Source organism: Aricia agestis, chromosome 5 (assembly GCF_905147365.1).
Source record: "Aricia agestis chromosome 5, ilAriAges1.1, whole genome shotgun sequence".
NCBI lineage: Eukaryota > Metazoa > Arthropoda > Insecta > Lepidoptera > Lycaenidae > Aricia > Aricia agestis.
The window spans coordinates 9,599,535-9,621,040 of record NC_056410.1 but is presented as its reverse complement, the minus strand read 5'-3'; the positions used below and the strand labels follow the sequence as shown (position 1 = coordinate 9,621,040).

Sequence of the window (21,506 nt, the reverse complement as noted above, 5' to 3'; positions counted from 1 at the left end):
ATAAAGGGACGCGTATATATGCCCGTACGCTATCGTTTTCATATATACTAGTAATCTGTGATCGTTTTGCTATGTTATATTCCAAAGTATGATCGTGCCAATAAAATTTAGCATAGTTAGGTGTTCGTATTGGTTAAGTTTTGTGAATGTTGTGCCAATAATGAGATAGTGGAATGCTGTGATGTGGTTGTGGGACATGTGGGGGGTGCTATGGACCGTGGAGGCCCTGGTGTATCTGGTGGGGGTCTTCGCGACACCCCTGGAGCCTGCACCGCTGACACAAGGTAAGCAACATAACACAACACACCTTACAAACAGCCTTGACTCCTACGTTTTATTCTATTACTTAAATCTTGTACTTGTAAGCTTAAGTGAATAGTTTCAAATTATATCTTCTTATTACCTAATTCTTCATGAACTCAAATCTGGCTAAAAAAGTTATGGGTATGTAATTTAATAAAAGCATGCCCATTGCCCAATTAAATTATGGTGGTTTAAAGTCTAAGATTTAAGTTATCATTGGACATAATATTATGGCAAACACTATCAGAATCTCACTCATTAATAGCTTTAAGATTTGAGTCAAAGGCTTAAACTCTTAGAGTTAAGCAATTGTTTTTTTAACCCCCGACAAACAAGTGTTATAAGTTTGATGTGTCTGTCTGTCGGTCTGTCTGTCGGTCTGTCTGTCTGTCTGTCTGTCCGTCTGTCTGTCTGTCTGTCTGTCTGTCTGTCTGTCTGTCTGTCGCATCGTAGCAGCCAAACGGGTGGACCGATTTGGATCTAGTTTTTTTTGTGTAAAAGCTTGACTTAATCGAGAGTGTAGCTATAGTTCATCATCATCAGCCTGCTCCGTGCTGAAAAATCGCGGTTTATCTGGTTTGTGACGGGCCGACAACAACTTGTAGTTGTTTGGTGGGCTTTATATTTTGCATTCTGGTTCGTGACATTTATGAATATTTATACATTAATGGAAAATTGACTTGGTGCTGCAGTATCACCTGGTAATCAATAGGATACCCAACTCCTCACCAACTTTGAGCAATGGTTTCGTGATTGGGCTCATATTAATTGCGACAACTAGTAAGACTTAGATAAACAGTAAATTTTTGCATGCAGCTGCTGCAGCATCACCTGGATTCTATAGGAGCCGAGCTCCAATATGAACCCAAAGTGGAGGTTTCATGTTTGGACTCATATTGACGGCCTAATCCAAAAGGGCATGCAAACAAAAATGCAGACAAAATGCAAAAGACACTGTTGGCGGTCTCCCGACACACCGTGACACCAATTATGGACTAAAATATCACTTTACACTTAGGAATTATGTAAACTTAAAGTCAGTAAAAAATATTATTTCATTACTTTTTAAAGTTGTTTGGTGGGTTTTTTTTTTTAATTTCTTAATTTAATTTTATTTCATGCTTTATTGTTATTGTCTAAGATCATTGTGTCAATTTGGTTCTTGCTGGTATAGAGATTCTCGTAGAATTTCGTAGCTGTGGTTATTATGTCAATTCCTAATAAACGAAATAATAAAAGCAATCAAAACTCAGAAAAAGGATAGGGCTCCCGGCCCTGATGGGATTAACAATGAACTGCTGTCGGACTGCAAAAGTGTCATTGCGTTAGTATTAAAATACATTTTCGACGACATACTAGACACGGAAAAAATTCAAACACAGTGGACCACATCAACAATAATCCTTCTCCACAAAAAGGGGGACAAGGATGACATCAACAACTACAGGCCGATTAGCCTTATGTCTAATGTTTACAAAGTCTTTGCAAAAGTGATTCTGGGGCGCATAACTAGAACCCTAGACGAAAACCAGCCAAAAGAACAGGCGGGCTTCAGGGCAGGATACTCGACTATCGACCACATACACACTGTAAGGCAAATTTTCGAAAAGAGTAAAGAGTTTAATATGCCATTCTACTGCTGCTTCATTGACTTCAACAAATCATTTGACTCAATAGAGCACGAAAACATCTGGAAATGCCTGAAGGCACAGGGAGTCGAACACAAATACATTAGGATCTTGAAAAACATATACACCAATAGTACAGCCAAAATCAGACTAGAGAAGGAGGGAAAAGAAATAAAAATAAAAAGAGGGGTAAGACAGGGAGATTCGCTTTCACCTAAACTATTCACTGCTGTGTTAGAAGGAATCTTCCGAGAACTAAATTGGGACCAGTATGGACTAAACATAAACGGTGAGCTATTATGAAACTTAAGATTCGCTGCCGACATCATATTATTTGCCAAGACAAAGGACCACCTACAAAGCATGCTCATAGACCTAGAAAGAGAAAGTAACAAGGTAGGCCTCACGATGAACGCTAACAAAACAAAGGCCTTAACAAACGCAATGGAAGAGAACATTACCATAAGCGGAAGAACGATTGAGTTTGTGAAGGAATACACCTACCTCGGCCAGCAAATGTCGGCAACTAATATGATGTCAACAGAAATAGACACAAGAATTGCGCAGGCTTGGAAATGCTACTGGGGATTCAAGGACATAATGAAGAACAACAAAACAAAGATGAACGTAAAAACTAAACTATACAATACATGCATTCTCCCAGTCCTAACATATGGATGCCAGACTTGGGCACTCACCAAGGAACAAAATAACAAACTGAGAACCTGTCAGACAGCAATGGAACGAAGCATACTAAACATAAGGAAGACCGACAGAATAAGAAACAAAACAATTAGAAAACATACAAAAATGTAATAACAAGAATTAGGAAACTAAAATGGAAGTGGACCGGTCACATAATAAGAGGCACTGAAACGTGGACCAAAAACGTGGTGTTCTGGTACCCAAGAAATGGTAAAAGAAATAGAGGAAGGCAGTTCCGGAGGTGGGAAGATGAATTAAAAATGACAGCAGGAAAAACTTGGACAAGGACAGCGCTAAACAGAACAGAATGGAAAGAAATGGGGGAGGCCTTTGCCAAAGGGCAAACAGACCGAGTATATGGTACTACTGACCCGCTAGAGTCAGCGGGTTAAGCTAAAAGAAAAATACAACAAGTCTGAAAATAAAGGCTATAAATAAAAAAAGTATTTAATCAAGTAACTATAAATTACAGTTTTAGGTGTCAAAATTACTAAATTTGGGTTACAGAAATACTATTTGAGCGACTGAGAGTGAGTGACGAGAAATTAACAGAACAGCAATTTAGAAATTATTTATTTGAGTTACTTAAAATACAAAATGAGCAGCTTTATAATTTTTGAGTGACCTAATATCTGTATGAGTGTCAACGTTACGTCCTGCATTTTTTTCAATATTGGCAAATGTAATTTTTATACTGAGCGGCATTTTATCTTAAATTAAATGTTTCGAATACCAAAAACCACTTCGAAAAATAAACTAATGAGCAGAGTATAATGAGCACACATTAAAACAAAAAAATGAATATGAAATAACTATTTGATTAAACACTTTTATTTAGGGACTACTACGGACAGGGATAGAACATTTTTTTTAATTACTATTAAGCAAATTTTTTGTGAGTAGCTTCATTTGGATAAGAGGAACAACAATTTTATATGTGAAAAAAAGTGGTAGCTAACAGAGATAGAAATTATTTCATACTTTGATTTCATGATCCCAAAATATGTATTGTTCTACTTGTAGGAACTTAAATTATATAACGGTAAAACTTTAGAATCATACCCAACGATTTAGAGGGGCAGGGGAGGAGGGGGGAGGGAGGGGGGGGGGGGAAATCCCGTTTATATATAAAATCATTAATAAATTACACAAATTATAACCCTTTAGGGGACTCACCATTAATAACACCGAAATCCGTAAAATACTTTATTGACACATTTAACACATACAATCGGATAGGAGCGCGAGCTTCGACTGTCCAAGGAATGCAAGCGTAACATAATATGCATTATACATAATATATGTAGTGTGTACATATTGTACACCTACAATATTCCTCCCCTTATACAAAAAAATAACAGAACGTCAAAAAAATGGGTAAAATTTTAATGGCGACCTATACCAAAAAAAAAACAACTGGCTTCAATTATGATTCGCCGGAGCCCCGCCCACTATGCGGGGCTCCTACTTCTGAGTGGTTTACAAAAAAATAACCACGACGGCTAAGGCGGCATCTAACCTAAACCAAAATAGTCGCCGCAGCCCAACTCACCTGACTGCAACGATTCGTCGCCCCGCCCCCATTCGAATTCGCACGCATTTAACAATATGTAGTTTTCATTAAAACACGTATCAAAATCTATACTAACATATATGCGAAAGTATCTCTGTCTGTCTCGCTTTCACGCCAAAACTACTGAACCGATTGTAATGAAATTTTGTACACAGATAGTCTAAAGCCTGAGAAAGGACATATGCTACTTTTTAACTGGAAAAGGGAGTTGTAAGGGGGTGTTTATGCGTAAATTTGTTCAAATTAACTTAGTTCCAAAAACTCATAACAGATGGCGCCAAGAGTCGCCTAGATCGCGCTATCGCTTGCTCATACGTACCTATTTCTATAAGAGGTGGTACCAAGTTGAGTTATGTTTTCCGATTCTTTCGATTGTTATACACGTTATTAATTAATAACTCACCTACCAACATAGATAATACCAGAAATAACAGCGCCAAAACTACTGAACCGATTGTAATGAAATTATGTACACAGATAGTCTAAAGCCTGAGAAATGACATAGGCTACTTTTTAACTGGAAAAAGGGGTTGTAAGGGGGTGTTTATGCGTAAATTTGTTCAAATTAACTTAGTTCCAAAAACTCATAACAGAGCTAAGTTGTGTAAAGCTAAATAAGCTTTAAATTTTGGTATAAAAAAAAGTTTAATTAAAAAAAATTAAATATTTTGTGCAGTGTGCACACTGCACAGCTGTTTTAGTATTTTGATTTGAGGGGTACCAGGGTTTTAAAAAGCTTTTAAATTTGACACTAATTTTGTTGACACCGCGCGCTATAAACTGAAGTCCACGCCTTCAGTGATCGAATGTCCATGCGGACGAAGTCGCGGGCAACAGCTAGTATAAAATATAAAGCCTCAAATAGAATATCAGTAACCAATTATCATTAATAAAGCAGCTCACAAAAGTTTGCTCAAAATGAACTTTTTAGTAGCTCGTAATAAATAACCTCACTTAGAAAAATTGAATCTATATTTAATATTGAAGTTGCCCGCTATGTATTTCCAGTCGCTCACTTAGTAATACAGTCGCTCGAATAGAATTTTAATATCTGAAATAGATTAATCGCAATCCACATTTTGTAAGCTCGTTCTGGATTTTATTATAAATCAATATTAGTCGTTAGTTTAGTTTATTTTTCGCTTAGTCAAATTAATACCGCTCATGTTATTAAAACCTTCATTAAAACAGTATGTTCATCATCAGTCGCAAAGTAATTTTTTATTCGCTCGTTTTATTATTTCCCTTTACATCTTAATATATATATTTCTTGTGTGCGTGTGTATGTGACTGAACTCCTCCTAAACGACTGGACCAATTTTGATGAAATTTTTTGTGTGTGTTCGTGGAGATTCGAGAATGGTTTAGATTTACAGTTTGGTCTACTGGAAAATGGTTCGGAGGGTGCTAAGAGAACTCCTGATTCTTTATAGATACAAGTTTGGGAGTTTTGGCGTTGTATTAAGAACGGAAAGCATATGCTACTATGCAAATTACATTCATCATCATCATCATCATCACTACCATATTATACATATAATAACATACTCTTCAGGTTTATAATAATATTGGGACGATTATAAACCTGAAGAGTATGTTTGCTTGAACGCGCTAATCTCAGGAATGTAGTCCGATTTAAAAACTTATTTAAGTGTTAGATAGCTCATTTATCAAGTAAGGCTATAGGCTATATCTCTATCTTAGCGTAATAATTCACGCTAAGACTAATTCGACCGAAGAAACTCAGGAAAATGTGGGGAAAACGGGGGAAATATTACAAAGGGTTTATCTCACGAACTACTAGAGCAATTTTTATGGCAATATTTGGCACAGATATAGAGTAGACCACGTGAAGGGAGTAGGGGCATAAGCTATTTTTTATGGGAAAATGTACGGTTTCCGTAAAAATCCTAATTTACGCGGGCGAAGCCGCGCGGGACATCTAGTAATTGTATATAAATCTGGGCGCTAATTATCACTTAGTTTTGTCACACTTGTATAATCCATTTTTTTTCAACTTTAATATTTTAAATGTACTTTTTGAAATAGCAGTAAAAATATATGTGGGAGAGCCATGCTTCGGCACGAATAGGCCTGCTCGACCGGAGAAATGCCACATTCTCACAGAAATCCGGCGTGAAACGGTGCTTGCGGTGTGTTTCGCCGAGTGAGTGAGTTTACCGGAGGCTCAATCCCCTACCCTATTCCCTTCCCTACCCTCCCCTATTCCCTTCCCTTCCCTTCGTTACCCTCCCCTATTACCCTATTCCCTCTTAAAAGGCCGGTAACGCACCTGCAGTTCTTCTGATACTGCGAGTGTCCATGGGCGACGGAAGTTACTTTCTATCAGGTGATCCGTTTGCTCGTTTGCCCCCTTTTTTCATAAAAAAAGAAAGTAATGCGCCTGTTCCTTGCCTGTGCCATAATATAATGCTACGAATAACAGTAACTATTTATTAGTTCTGTGTCATAAGTTCATAACTGAGCTAGCATAACAATACCAGAATATATTTACTAAAACAATGAGCAGCAAAGTCACTTTGCTGATCTACTCTGGCGTTTCACAATAATGTTGCTGGTGTACACAGGCAAAATGATGATCGCCGAATACATCAGTTGCATAACAAGCATAGGTACTGCGTCCGGCTAACGGTACCGTGGCGCGGGCTGGGAGACCGAAACTATCGTCAAACTCAGTACAACTACAGCTACGTTGACCGGTCATTTGCATCTCCCCAATTTCATCGGCATCACGCGACGTTTCGTCATTTTCGACGAGAATTCGGCCGGTCGTGCGGCATCGGACGAGACCATGACCGGCGGGCCTGCGCGCTCCCGAGTTCCAGTACGACGTCCCACAAATCACAATACACCGCTCTACTTCTTAGCTCTATGCCACTTTACGTAGCGCCGGCTCTCCTAGTACATCTGCGCCAAGAAATTATATCTTGGGTTGTTGATTTAGGCAAAATCTTTACACCTAATAGACCGGGAGATGGTGACACAAAATTCTTGGTTGTCAAAAATTCAAATGCAATACTGGTACAAATCGTTTGGCGAAAAAAAACATCACTCCTTTGCAGTGGTATGGCGGCCATTGGGAACTGTCGGAAAAGTATTATGGCAAGGTGATTTTCGTGAATGGCTACTCGACGATGATTAGCTATGCAAAAATTTGCCTGGTACAAAATATGGTTCAATTGTTTTATTTAAATTAATGTATTCGCGTCGGTATGGCGGGTTGTAACCCACACCCGAGAAGTATGGCATAACGCTACCTCCTACTACTCTTTTTTTGACTATCTGAAAATACAAGCATTTTTGTGGAACAAATCGTTCGACACTCGTTATTTATCCGACGCGTTTGGGCCGCCAGTGCGACCGCTATGACCATAATTTTCCTTTTTGCCTTTACGTAATTAGACCCCTGAAGAACCGCCATACTGGTACAAATGACCAAGAATTTTGTGTCACCATCTCCCGGTCTATAATGCTTCAGTCGAATTGGCTGGGGGTCTAAGTGTCCTTCTCTTAGCTTCTGAGAGACTTGCGCTTTTTTGACTACATAGTTGTCTCTGCGCATTCGCCTACAATATTTAACAACCGCTCAGAATATTTAATTCATTCGTCACCGGCTCCTCGACGCATTACACATGTAATTGAATCATAATCGAGTGAGGAAGGCACAAAGCGCGATTCCTGTTTTCTGTCCGCGCCGCGTCCGTCGAACTTGCAGGGTCAGTAGGCAGAGCTCCGCAGGCCGCTGTATGTTTCTACGTTGTAAATTTTATTTTTTTAAAAGACAACTTTTCCACTTTTTTACTAAAAAGTGGCACCGTGCGAGTTTCTTACGCCGGTTCTTCTCGCCGGGTTAGTTCCCGAACCGGTGGTAGGCAACATGTAGTTCAACATTCTGAAAATATTTGATTCAAATTTATTCAGAAATAAAACATTTTTTTTATTTATTTTTTTATTTTACATACATTAGCAATTGCACGCATGGTGGTCGAGTAAATAAAAACACTTGATAATTAGTAGGTATGTTATATTATGAGAACGTTGTATTGTAGTGTTTATAATATCGTGTATTGTAGAGGCTAGAAATTTAATGCTCAATGCCGTGTAATCATTGAACTACCGTAATGAATTATGCAAATTACGTAGAATATAATAGCCGTGTTCAAGATAAATAAAATAGTTTTCTTTATGCAAAAGAAACGTTCGTATTTACCAATTAAAGTTACGTTTACGTTGCCTTCTTCATGTCTCACAAAGTGACCCTGACTCTTTTGTGCTCTTTGTTCCGTATCCGATAAACCAAGTGTTACAGGCTTTTGCGAGAGTTACTTCGTTAAAACTAGAGACGACGGCTTTCTCTTTCAATATATAATATGTATTTTGGAGATAAAAGACTCTAAAAGCTAGCGGAAAAGCTCTCGGCACAATTCAATAAAGTACTAGAGTGATTTTCGTCGTTACAGAACTTAAAGTAAAGTAAGATAGACGGCGGGCGCCACTAAAAAGTAAAAACAAAGTTTGTCGACTCTAAAAATGTATAATATTATAACGAGAGCGAATCGTCGCAAAGTCTTTGGAAACTAGTAAGTGAATAATGAACTATATAATGAAATAAATAAATAAATAAAATATATTTTTATTCAAAATGGGTATCATGATACACTTTTTGAAAGTCGAACGAAGAAACTACGTTGCCTACCACCGGTTCGGGAACTACCCCGCCGAGAAGAACCGGCGTAAGAAACTCGCACGGGGCCATCTTTTACTAAAAAAATGGAAAATTACAATGTTATGGCTTACAGCTATGTAACAAAATTAAAAGAAAAGTAACTGCATGGAGCCACCCTATTCCCAAGGTGTGCTGTCCTCGAAGAAATCATTGACTTTATAATACGCTTTAGCACACAAACGTTCTTTAACTGCTTTTTAAAATTTCTTTAAAGGTAGATTTTGAACATTTTCTGGGATTTTATTGTATAGGCGTATACATTGCCCTTTAAAGGATTTGCTTATTTTGGCTAGTCTGAACATTGGTATTGCTAACTTGTTCTTATTTCTAGTATTTACATTATGATTATCACTTTTCTTTTTGAAAATATTTATTTTCTTTCTAACATATAAGAGATTTTCCAAAATGTATTGAGATGTGACGGTCAGAATTCTTATTTCTTTAAATTTTTCCAAAGACGACATCTTATAAATAGAACGAATAGTTCGCTTCTGCAGCACAAATATTGTATTAATGTCCGCCGCTTTTCCCCACAAGAGGATACCGTAAGACATTATGTTATGAAAGTAGCTAAAGTAAACTAATCACTAAGCTTATCTGCCAGTTTCGCAATATGTGGACCCCATTGTAACTTACAATCCAGCGTTATGCCTAGGAATACGGTGGTGTCTACTAAATTCATTTTCTCATCATTTAATAGTACATTGGTTTGTACTTGCCTAACATTTGGCAAGATAAATTTTAAACATTTTGTTTTATTAGAGTTCAAAAGTAAATTATTAGCATTAAACCAATGTACTATTTTTGAGAGAGCACTATTTACCTCGTCATAATTAAATTGTCGCCTCTTCACATTAAAAATTAGTGAAGTGTCATCAGCAAAAATTACTATCTCATGCTTATCTTTAACAAGATAAGGTAAATCATTTATAAAGATGAGAAAAAGAAAAGGCCCTAAAATGGACCCTTGTGGCACACCTAGTTCTATTTTGGTTCCATTAGACCTTATGGAGTTAACTTCCTTCCTCTGCGTTCTATTTGTAAGGCAAGATTTTAGAAGTTTAAGTGCCGTGCCCCTTACACCATAATGGTGTAGTTTTGAGAGGGATCGCAGACAATACCAAGTGCATCCTGCGACTCCTCCCAAGCTTCAAAAATACTACACAGAAGACTAATGCCTGCATCTGTTGTAGACCGACCTTTAGTAAAACCAAATTGATTATTATGTAATAAATTATTTGAGTTAAAATGAGCAAGTAATTGATTTAGAATTATTTTTTCAAAGATTTTACTTAAAGTCGGCAATATGGATATTGGTCTATAGTTGGCTGGGTCTGATTTCTTCCCAGCTTTAAATAGAGGCATCACCTTGCTGTGCTTCATTAAGTCTGGGAACACACCACTTTTGATACAATTATTAAAAACTAAAGCTAGGTAAGGGGCAATGATGTCAATTACTGATTTTATAATTTTTGTGGACATACCCCAGAGATCAGTGGTACTTTTAATAGTGGTACTTTTTATATTTTAATCTACCCATTTATCGAGGACGGCTACAGGCTATATTATATAATCATTAATCACCCAAAAACCTATAGGAGCGGAGCACCAATGAATGTTTCAAAATCGGAAGATTTTTTCCTAATTTTTTTACGCTGCGTGCGCTGCGTAAACAGTAAAAGTTTCGCAAAAATCATGTATGACAGAATTGTTTCCCTTTAAAGTTCATGACCATGCGCCTCTATAAATTATGTTTGTAACCGCTTGCATGGGTCCTTTTTGTACCAACTTAGAGAGGCTACGTTAGATTTGTTAATGACCTTGTAATTAGTTGGCATTGTTGATACTATGTGCATTGTATGGAGATAATAAGATAATGCCTAATAAGCCCAAACCTCAAGGCTAATAAATTCAAACAAACATGCCGAGATCTAAGTAATTTTATTGTTAACGGTTGAAAACAATATGAGCAAGAAAATCTTGATTGTGTGCGAGTACGCGGGAGCATAATGATGTTACAAAACCGTCGTCAATGATGGGAATGTTGCGACAGACCCGTTGAACAGAACTGGGCCTATGGGACTCTACCTTGCATTGTAATCTAATAAAATTTATTCTTTACTACATTTTTTCTTACAAAATTATCAATGCTACATTTTAATGTTTTCATTCATTCCTACATGGCATTCATCAAACGTTGAATTAATACGAAGATCTTTCTGCAAAACTCGATAAAAACGGCCGCAAACATTTTATTCCTTTGATCCAAATAAAATGCTCGGCGACCACAATTAATTAAAATAAACGTTCTGTTACTCGATAGGAATTTCAAGTAGTCCTTTATTATGGCTAATATGGAGTCCCGTGTTGATAAGCCCTATAATTTATCAGCATCTGGACTCGGCCCTCATTCCTTTGTGGATAATTGAAAATACAGATCATCAGTATTCAAAGGGTGCTATTCCACTTTTGCGTAATTCATTTTTAGCTCGGGCTCGGCTCTTTCGAAGCCTTTATAGTGTTAGGGACTGTTGTGATGTATTGCGGTCATGAATAATTTGGAATAAATATGGCATTGGATTAAATAGTTTGACATTTGGATAAAATACAATTAAGGAATTTTAATTAGTTAACGTGATGCAAACTTAAATATTATGTAGCAATCTGCAAGCTTAGCATTTAAAGGCTTTCTACGGTAGAATAGGTAACGTGACAGAATAACAGGAAATATGTCACTTTGTCCCTAAAACCTTTCTATTCTTTCGCATTTCGCAACGACCATACTAAGCCTACAATATAATAAAAAATCTGGCCTGTTTACATTTTGGATATGAAAAAGTAAAGTACAGTTTACTATTTAGGTTTGTTTACACCTGTGTTGACCCGCGGGTTGCGGGCATAATTGATGCGGTTTATTATTAACGTGACTCACAATGGCCGGTGTGTAGGCTGTTACCGAGCCGGCCATAAGGGCCAGGCCACAACACTACGCAAATACAACATCGCACAGAAATGCGATGCAATGTTATTTTTGTGGTCCAATGCATCGAAATTATGTAATGGTGGCCATACACCATCCTTCCTATCGTCCAATCCGTGTGACGGAGTGGACTGGCAGGACTCATGCCCATCCACCCCCACACACGGTCAGTTCTAACTGATCCAATCGGTAGCGTCATGCCGATTGGACGATAGGAAGCATGGTGTATGACCGCCATATATAAATCGAAATATTAAATCCTTTCTATCTCTGTTAGCTACCACTTTCAAGAATTTTCGCAGAAGAAATTGTTGTTCGTCTTATCAAAATGAAGCTACTCACAAAAAATTAGCTTGATAGTAATAAAAAAAATGTTTCAGGAAACCTAGACTGTAAAATCTTTTTTCTTAAAATAAAATAAACCTAGAGAACTGCAGCAAGCGTTAACGCTTAACATCTGGTAACGGTACATGCGACATGCTCGTCGCGACATTTTAGTAATAAAAACGTATTATATAAAAAAAAACAACTACGAAAAGTGCGAGTAACGAACCGCATTCGTGAGTAACGTTTCGTTACTCGGTACTAGATGGCGTACCCGTTACTCAGTACCGAATACATACGGTTTGCTACAGCTCTATAGATTTTTAGATTATCGGTTTCGTATCGCAAAAACAACATCGCACAGAAATGCGATGCGATGTCTCAATTCAAAAATTTCATAATATAGCATTTAGCACTCCTTACATCGACCATGAATACGTTCATACATACATACGTTCTGCGGCGTCGAGATTTTTAACACGCGACGCTGCAACGCAGTTTTGTGGCCTGGCCCTTAGCGCACCGTACACGAATATGCCTTTCATATAGACAGATATAGATATTAATTTACCAAACGCCTTTGTGCCGCAGGGGATGGTTCACCTTTGTCTCGTAAACATGTTTATTGACAACTGATATTTATGTTAGAGCACAGCCATAATAATACGTGTACTCGCTGTCGGACAGTAGATAATATTAATATGTCAGAAGTCACCAAGACTCTAAACAATTTTAAGCTAGTTAATTACTGCTAGTTCTTGTCGATTATTTTACACAATATGAAAATATTTCAAAGTTTAAAATAATTTTGATGAAATAAATGCATAAAAATTCCAACTTCTCCACTTCGGAGGAAACCTTAGACAGAAAGAAATGGGCGGCAAATGGCAATCTTAAGTATAAAAAAAATATATATAAATCACCTTAAATAATTGCATAAAGTTAAAGCTAGATGTTTTCGTGTTAATGAAGGCAGGAATGTCCAAGTACGCTAGCAGGCGTAACGCCTTGTAGGGCTGCACGCCTGCCTGGACGCAATGTGTTCGCTACGTCCTAGGAACTCGGCTGGCCTTTAGCAATTATTAATTAATGTACGCAACTCCAACCGCCGCCGCGCTGTTCCGGCCGTTGACGGGCTCTATTTAAATTAGCCTGTGTAACGCACAGGATAGGAACTATGTGTATTGTGTAACACGTAGGCTATGCTATGCCCTAGCCTGCATATGTTAGCCTAGCCAGTGTAACTGATATGATTGCTGCTGCAATTTGACAACGATATAGGGCTGATTCAGACCGCAACGCGAGGCGAGGCGAGGCGCGGCGTGGCATTTTTGTATGGATTTGACAGATTTCATTGCGCGAGACGTCTTGCGAATCGGTCAAATCCATAATATATAAATTTATAAATGCATACTACGCGTCGCGTTGCGGCTAATCAACCCATAGTCTCGAATGTCGATATGATAAAATTATAAATACATAGTTTCATAAAATGTCAATTCGGATTCAGTCTAATAACTAATTGATCAAAGCTCCAAAATACTATGGGATGAATTTGTTGGACGTATACCATTTCACTGTTTGATAAGAATCGCTCTGGATCGAACCAAGAAGTTGAATTAATGTTGCATTTAAATGGCAAAATCAGTGTGCTGGTGAAGTGGTGGTTTAGCTTGGAATTAATTATTTAGGACACGATGACACATTCTCGTCATTTGGATCTATTAAGGTGCTTATGGGATGAAGTTGAATGTAGTTGGCTCTACTTGCCCAAAATATTCCAATAAAAATGTGTACTGTAAGGAAGTTACACAACAGTTCGTGTGGTGTGTGAATTTCGAATCGCGTTGCTGGTTTTTTCGCCGAGTTAATGTCATAATAATCTCGTCGGGTGATCGATAGTCGGTTGGCGTGAGAGTGTTGCACCGAGATAGTACGATTATCTGTTAACGATTCCATTGTGTTACGCTACTCTGTTATACAATAACCCATTATATATTTAGACTTATTTGGTAATTTTGCCCTGCAAATATCTCACATTATATTGTTATGTAAGATCGGCTCATCGTTGTTTTGCTTAGTAGGTAAATATTAAAAATACAGAATGCTTTTTTTAAAGAAATAACATTAAGGGTGGGTTGCACCAACTTACTTTAGCTATAACTGTAACTTTAACTATAACTACAATGCAAAATGTCAAATCTTTGGTTAAAGTTTAAAATGGACGCCAAATTTAACCAAACCTTGTGCTCGACAAGGTTCATTTAATGAACGAGGAAAAAAAGGAACTAACGCTGTCATCATACAAAATTGTCAGTTCTTCTTTACCAGCAGCGCCCCCGCCCACGTTCATTTCAAGCCTTGTCGGAACAGCTGTCATCTGTCAAATTCTGTGGTCAAAGTTAAGGTTATAGTTAAAGTTAGCCTTAACTATAATCATAACTTTGACCAAGGCGTGGTTAAACACGCCTCTGGTGCAACCCACCCTAAGCTACACGACATTGTAATCTTCATATATTTTAAAAGAAGAATTTTACCACTTTTTTGGTGAAACTGTTTTATGGGTGGCCCCGTGCGAGTTTCTTACGCCGGTTCTTCTCCCCGGGCTGGTCTGGTCTGGTCCTGAACCAGTGGTAGGCACCATAATAATTATAGACTTTATGAAAAGATTTGTGTTGTTTAAATTTACTCAGAAATAAAACAATTTTTGTTAATTTCTATTATAATATGTATAATATATATAAATAAATAAATATACCTATGTATAATAATTAGTATTATTGAAGAAGGGTTGCACAGAGCTTCGCTTAACCTACGAAGTGTACATGATGCAGAAGTTATGGACAGTAGGTACGAACTTCGAAATTGAAGTTATATTTTGCAAATCCGCTGGGAATGCCAAGTTATTGTTATTTTTAACCCTTGTAATATAATTAGCCCATTATGTAAATTATGTCATTATATATCGTCGTATTAAATAATAATTATTATTAACGTAGTATCAGTAATGAATCATTAATCAAATGAGGCGTACGCCCGAGACAAACAGTTTAGGCTGTTTATTCGCAAATATTACACGAGTAAATTGATACTGGATTAATTTATTATAATTACAATAATATAATCTCTATCAACAATTTAGTATATTCTAATAATACGCCTACGAATATGTAGTTTGTTGTTTTTGTATTCTAGTCTCGCTTCTGTTAATCCGAACGTTGAAAGTGAATGAATACTATTAATGAAATTGGCTTCGTTTTATTTAGCACACGACGCCCGCGTCGGGGGAGTCGGACCAAGGTCGACATTCGCTGTACCAATCAAGCGTACAAGGGATAGGATTTCCATTACAACTTTTTCTACAATTAACTTCTTATGACGACTTGTCAAGTTGTCACCCATTTCAATAAATATCTGCCGCACTAAGAAATATTAATCACTTAAGTTAGCTATAACTAATGAAGAGTTTCACAGGGCTTATGTCAAATGTTCATTAATTAATTACAGTTAATATTCGTCTCTGAGCGCAGCAGTATATAAGCTCTTACTCTACATAGCCTTTTAATTTAACAGATAAAATGCGAGTCACGAAATTGAATGATCCAGTTTGACTTGCAAACGACGCAAGCAATGTCTGATCTAGATGTATAGTTCTATCTTCTGTATCTATTTATTCTACTAAATTACAGTCGAATCGAAATCCCGGGCTCACGTAACAATAGCTAGGATCTCGGTATTGATGAGAGTAAAAGGTTATTTTCGTATTTTCCTTCGGCAGGACCGAACTGCAAACTTTAATTTTATTTTGAAACTGATGGTGTACCTACTACCTAGTGAGTTTGGATATAATTAGGTATAATATATTAAGTAGTTTTTAGTAGTGTTAAGAGTTGATTAAACAAATTATTTAGAAATCGAAGGAAAAAATAAATAAGATCTGGTAATTTAATTGTATTTATTCACTGTACAGTAACTAACTTATTACTGTTATACATTATGCATTTGTAAACATATTTAAATCAAGTCCAGCATCAGGTAAGTTTATTATAAACTTACCTGATGCTGGCTTGCTAGATTATATATTATCAACGTAAAATGTAAATTAACACAAGTAAACAGTTGAACCAAATAATGCGGTGTTGCCAGTCATAACAATATTAAAACGCCATAATTATGTAAGACTTCCAACACGAAAACCGGATCTTTATAATTTAATATTCTTTAATGGCCGAGTTGATTTCAAGGTAACCTTAAGTTTCTAACATTTTACGTCTGTATTGTTGATTTGATAAAATTATATATTTAAATCAGCTGATGTCATGCTGTATCCATATTCATGAGACAATCTTCATTTAAATTACCAATTCTAGTTCGTGCCAAAATGCATCGCAGCGCGGAGAGCTCTGGTGTGGGTTTAAAAAGATAAAATCTCTTTTAAAATACTGACCGTTTGTGTGTCATACCTACCCATCTTTGGAAAGCCAATTAGGATGATGAGAACTTGATTTGACACCGAAACAGACATTTTTTGTAAGATACCTGATAGGATAAATCAGATTTTTTAAGAATCGAAATCTAAAAGATCCGATTCGTCGTAAAGATCGAAAAGCTTAGCTGATATCTATGTGAGTCAGATTTTTATCATTAGATAGCTCAGGCAGCACTACTACGTCATGCAGCGCTCCTACTGCTCAGCTCTACATAATAGTTTTCCTTTTATATTTCAATAATGCGAATTCTTTTTAGTCTCGCTTCGCGGAATATTCCAACACTATGTTGACTAATCGAAATACCTGCATACTTATTTGCAACAGATCGACGGTCATTTGCATACGTCTCTCCTTGCCTTTTGGATATGACGATATTACCAATTATTTCAAATTTATGGAGACTAGACGCAAAGTCCAAGTATAGATATTATGGCTCCGATATAAGCACAAACATAGCACAGTTTTATTTTAGTAAACATTAACGTGACTTTTGATAGTTCTTGCAACGTTCTCAAACTAAACGCGACATGAATTGTATCTTGTATCTAAAGTACTATCTAGTTTTAAGTATCATCAAAATTATGGGTCGCTTTTGTAACGCAGCACCGAGATTTCGTGAAAAGTCCATTAGGTACATAAACAATAGAAACGAGAGCGCGCTGGAGCTCCCAAGTTGGCTGCACGATCTTAATTAACTTGTGTTTCGTACCAAATGCATTATCGCTCGCGGCTCTGATGTTACCTGCTACCTGCAGATGTCTAGAAATACAATGTGTTTATTATGCAGTAATAAAAACACTTGTAGTCAAATATATAGAGCAGAAGATGTGATCGTTAGATGATGACTGCCTATGACTAATATACTTATAATGTGTGCGAACTAATAAATAAGGATAACTGTATATTATAAAAATTATGTACCTATTATTATTGTATAGATTTCGTACCGTTTAAGTTCGTCTCTAAAGGCCATCTTTGATAAGGTCAAAGTTTCATGTAAATCTTACCACAACAACAGCTAGCGTTGCTTAATATACTTACTTATGGAATCAATTGATATTCTAACGCGATTTATTGGATAAGATCATATAATACATATAACATATATATACAAATAAGGTACTAAAACGATATTAAATTTATGATACGCGATTCATCCATTCCGAATGTTATTAATTGTAATGTCAAAAATCACATTCATAATAAAATCTAAAAAGTATATTTAATACTATATTCTAAGTCTCCAAAATAATTTCCTTTTCCATTTAGCTAAACTTTAACTGTTCTATTATTCAATGTTCATAATAATTTTGAAATCTGAAGTCGAAAACACATTGTAATGGCGCTTACTGAAAACCAGCGTTGCGAACTGCGTTCGCAACAAATGCTGAGTAGGTGCCAATTTGGTAAGACTTATCTTAAATTAATGTTCTTGCTTATTTCAATGTTCATCTACTGTTTACCAAATAAAGATTATTTTTTTTTCTTTCTTTCTTTGTATACAAAATTTCATTACAATCGGTTCGGTAGTTTTGGCGTTTGGCGTGAAAGCGAGACTGACAGACAGACAGAGATACTTTGTCATTTATAATATTAGTATAGATTATGTGCACACTGCACAGCTGTTTTTGGGTATTTTGATTAATAAAGGGCCGCGCTACACCGGAATGGCAGCGGCGAGGCGAGCACTTTCAGCGCTGCCATTCCGGTGTAGCGCGGCCCTAAGAGGGGTACCACTTACCAGGGTTTTAAAAAGTTTTTAAATTTGACACAAATTTTGTTGACACCGCGCGCTATAAACTAAAGTCCACGCGGACGAAGCCGCGGGCAACAGCTAGTAACATATAAAGTTGCGCGTGGGGATACGTGGGTAAATGTGAAAACCTTCGACGAAAAAAAAGAGGTGAAAAGTAGGACATGTCAATTTTTAGGTACTTACTCAAAAATAAAAAGCATATTAAAAAAAGTTAATAGCTCATTATTAAGAACATAAAATATCCTTTTTAAAAAGGTATAAAACCGCATGCATGTGCTAAATACTTTTTTCACAATATTCATTTGAAATACGTGTATGCAAACATTTGATGTTTGCATACACGTATTTCGCTGAGCCATCCGCTACTTCAACTTACTTCAACCTATGATAAAAAAATGTTTATGCAGTTTTATTAGAAAAATATGTCTGATTAGGATTATTTGGTTATTAGAGTATCGAATTCAATAAATATTTCATTCAAATTGTGATATTTTTAAAAACCATTTATGATATGCTCTAGTTCTACCATTTTCCATAGTGCACCGTGACAACAATTATGGACTAAAATATTACTTTACACAAGTTAGGAATTATTTGAACTTGAAGGCAGTAAATATTATTTCATTACTTTTTAAGGTCGTTTGGCGGGTTTTTTTTTTTTAATTTCTTAATTTAATTTTATATTCGATGTATTCGTAAGGATTAACAAGATTTCCAAGAACACAATCTGTGTATTTAAACTTTTCTGTTGACGTGGTACCTACTTCAGTAGCTGTTGCTAGCGACTTTTCACACAATAAGAAAGTTCTTCTTTTCTGAATGTTAGAAACGTTAGCCTGCCATGAAAAATTATAATTGTATGTATGTATGTGTATGTAAGGGGTGTATCTTCTTAAGGCCCTGTATTCCCAGAAACGGACTATTTTCAAGATTTAAAAGTGACAGGAGATAGTTATTTAAATTCTGAAAAAAATATAATATGTGTTAGTTAAGGATCTAACACAGTGGAATTTATATTCTATTACACAATATCATGAATTTCACTTGATAGAAAAAAAATCCAAAGTTACCTCTTCTTTTAACGAAATTGCCATGCTATGTCCAAATTATTTGGAATTTTCAGATAATTTTTGTGCTGAATTAAATTCAAAGAATATATCTAGGGCGTTTCGTTTTTTGACTCGATTTAATTGATGTATAAACAAAACGACGATCAAAAAACTATAAAATTGCAGGCGCAAAGTGTGTGACTGAACGCATATTATGTGTTAAAATTGCAGGCGCAGTCACACACTTTGCGCCTGCAATTTTAACACATAATATTTTTTTTTTTTCAGAATTTAAATTACTATATTTTTAATATGTCTCCTGTCACTTTTCAATCTTGAAAATCGTCCGTTTCTGGGAATACAGGGGCTTAAGGACACTTTTCATGTCATCAGTCATGTTGATTATCGCCCGCGCGCGGATCTGGTCCGCATGCGGGTAACAACATACACCTAAAACCTATTACCAATACTATTATTGAATGAAATACCTAAATAAAAGAGGTTATAACCAACAAGTCTGAGTGGAATTACGTCGATCTCTTTGTTGTAATTGACGCGAGCTCTGTCTGGGGCCCTTAATCTGTACTTTCGGTCGGTTTTCTAACGGCGAAATACCCGTGATCCGGTTAAGCCACCCAATCCAATTTTGCGCCACAAAAATGTTGTATTCAATTACTTGTCTTTCCTGTAAGCCAAACATGCTCGAATATTATATATCGCATCGTTCGTGCCCGTCGCATGTAATACTATATTATGTTCTGTGTTGTAGATGGTTGCTTCTTCTCGGTGTCTTCGTTGATCTCTCAGCTTCTGCTTAAACTCGTTTAGCTTTTAACCGCAGGCTTGGCATGGCTATTAGAAAAATGTTTCTGTCTGCCGAAACAGACAAAAGTATTATTTCTAGGATAGGCCATAGGGTACAAGTTGATCCTTCTCGGGAAATATGTTTCCCGTGTGACCGTCCCAGCTCTGCAGATGTTTTCATTATTATACTATTTCCACAATTACTTACCTATGTCCGATAGGTCCAATAATAGGACAATGCGGCCATCAATATTCTCATCGAATGTCGAGCTGGCGGTATGCCATGCTGTCGCAGGAAAACGCAGCGCGTGACGCCAGCGGCTCTTTCACAACCGTGAGAGTGGACCAGATCAACCTTATCTCGGTATCGGGTTGCATCACACGATATTACGTTTGGGACGTCCATTGTGATCTCGTTGGATGATCCCTTTTATATCTTCAAAGAGTCATTGAGTGACTTATTACATATAAGTAGAGTACTATCTGTCGTAACTCGTAATGAATATTATATCCTGCTCGCCAGCTTCGTGGAATTAAGAAATGCTCCAATAGTCAAACTCTCTCTCGACACCTCCTCAAAAAAACTAGGTAGGCATCGTAAGTCCTTCCCAACTATTTAGACTACAATTATAGAACTAAATACTAGTATACAACTGCATTATAGAACTAAAATTGTAACAGCAGTATAATACAACTGCATTATAGAACTAAAATTGTAATATTAGGCTGTGAATTGTATAAAACATGGAATGTTAATAAGCTAATCAATGTTAATTTTTGTTTCAGGTAATTTTAATCCGGATTTGGGTAAAGTTATAAATAACTCATGCTCGCAAATGCTCGGGATTAATTGCATTAGTGTGTAATAACTAATAACCTTTCAAAATGCAAAGTTGTAATTTTATTAATTGATTTATGTTATTTTATTTCATTAATTGGTATCACCCAGCGAGAGTTGAAGAAGGTTCTTCTTCAAAGGGTAGCCCTAAAATAGGTAATTGAGATTTAATGACAATCTTAAAAGTAGAAAGAGGTAGTAAGTTGGCCCAATAGCATTTGATGTATATAGGAACACAACAGTAAGTAAAGGCCGGCAACGCACCTGCAGCTCTTCTGATGTTGCGAGTGTCCATGGGCGACGGTAGTT

At 36.6% G+C, this 21,506-nt stretch overlaps 1 protein-coding gene across 1 annotated transcript in view; it reads left to right on the top strand.

Moving 5' to 3' along the window:
* The first annotated feature begins 66 nt into the window (after positions 1 to 66).
* LOC121726859 overlaps positions 67 to 21,506 on the top strand; it is a 125,332-nt gene continuing 103,892 nt past the window's right edge. Inside the window, exon 1 of the mRNA XM_042114471.1 lies at positions 67 to 284. Coding sequence (XP_041970405.1) covers positions 182 to 284 — 103 coding nt within the window. The 5' untranslated portion in view covers positions 67 to 181. The remainder of the gene's footprint in view (positions 285 to 21,506) is intronic.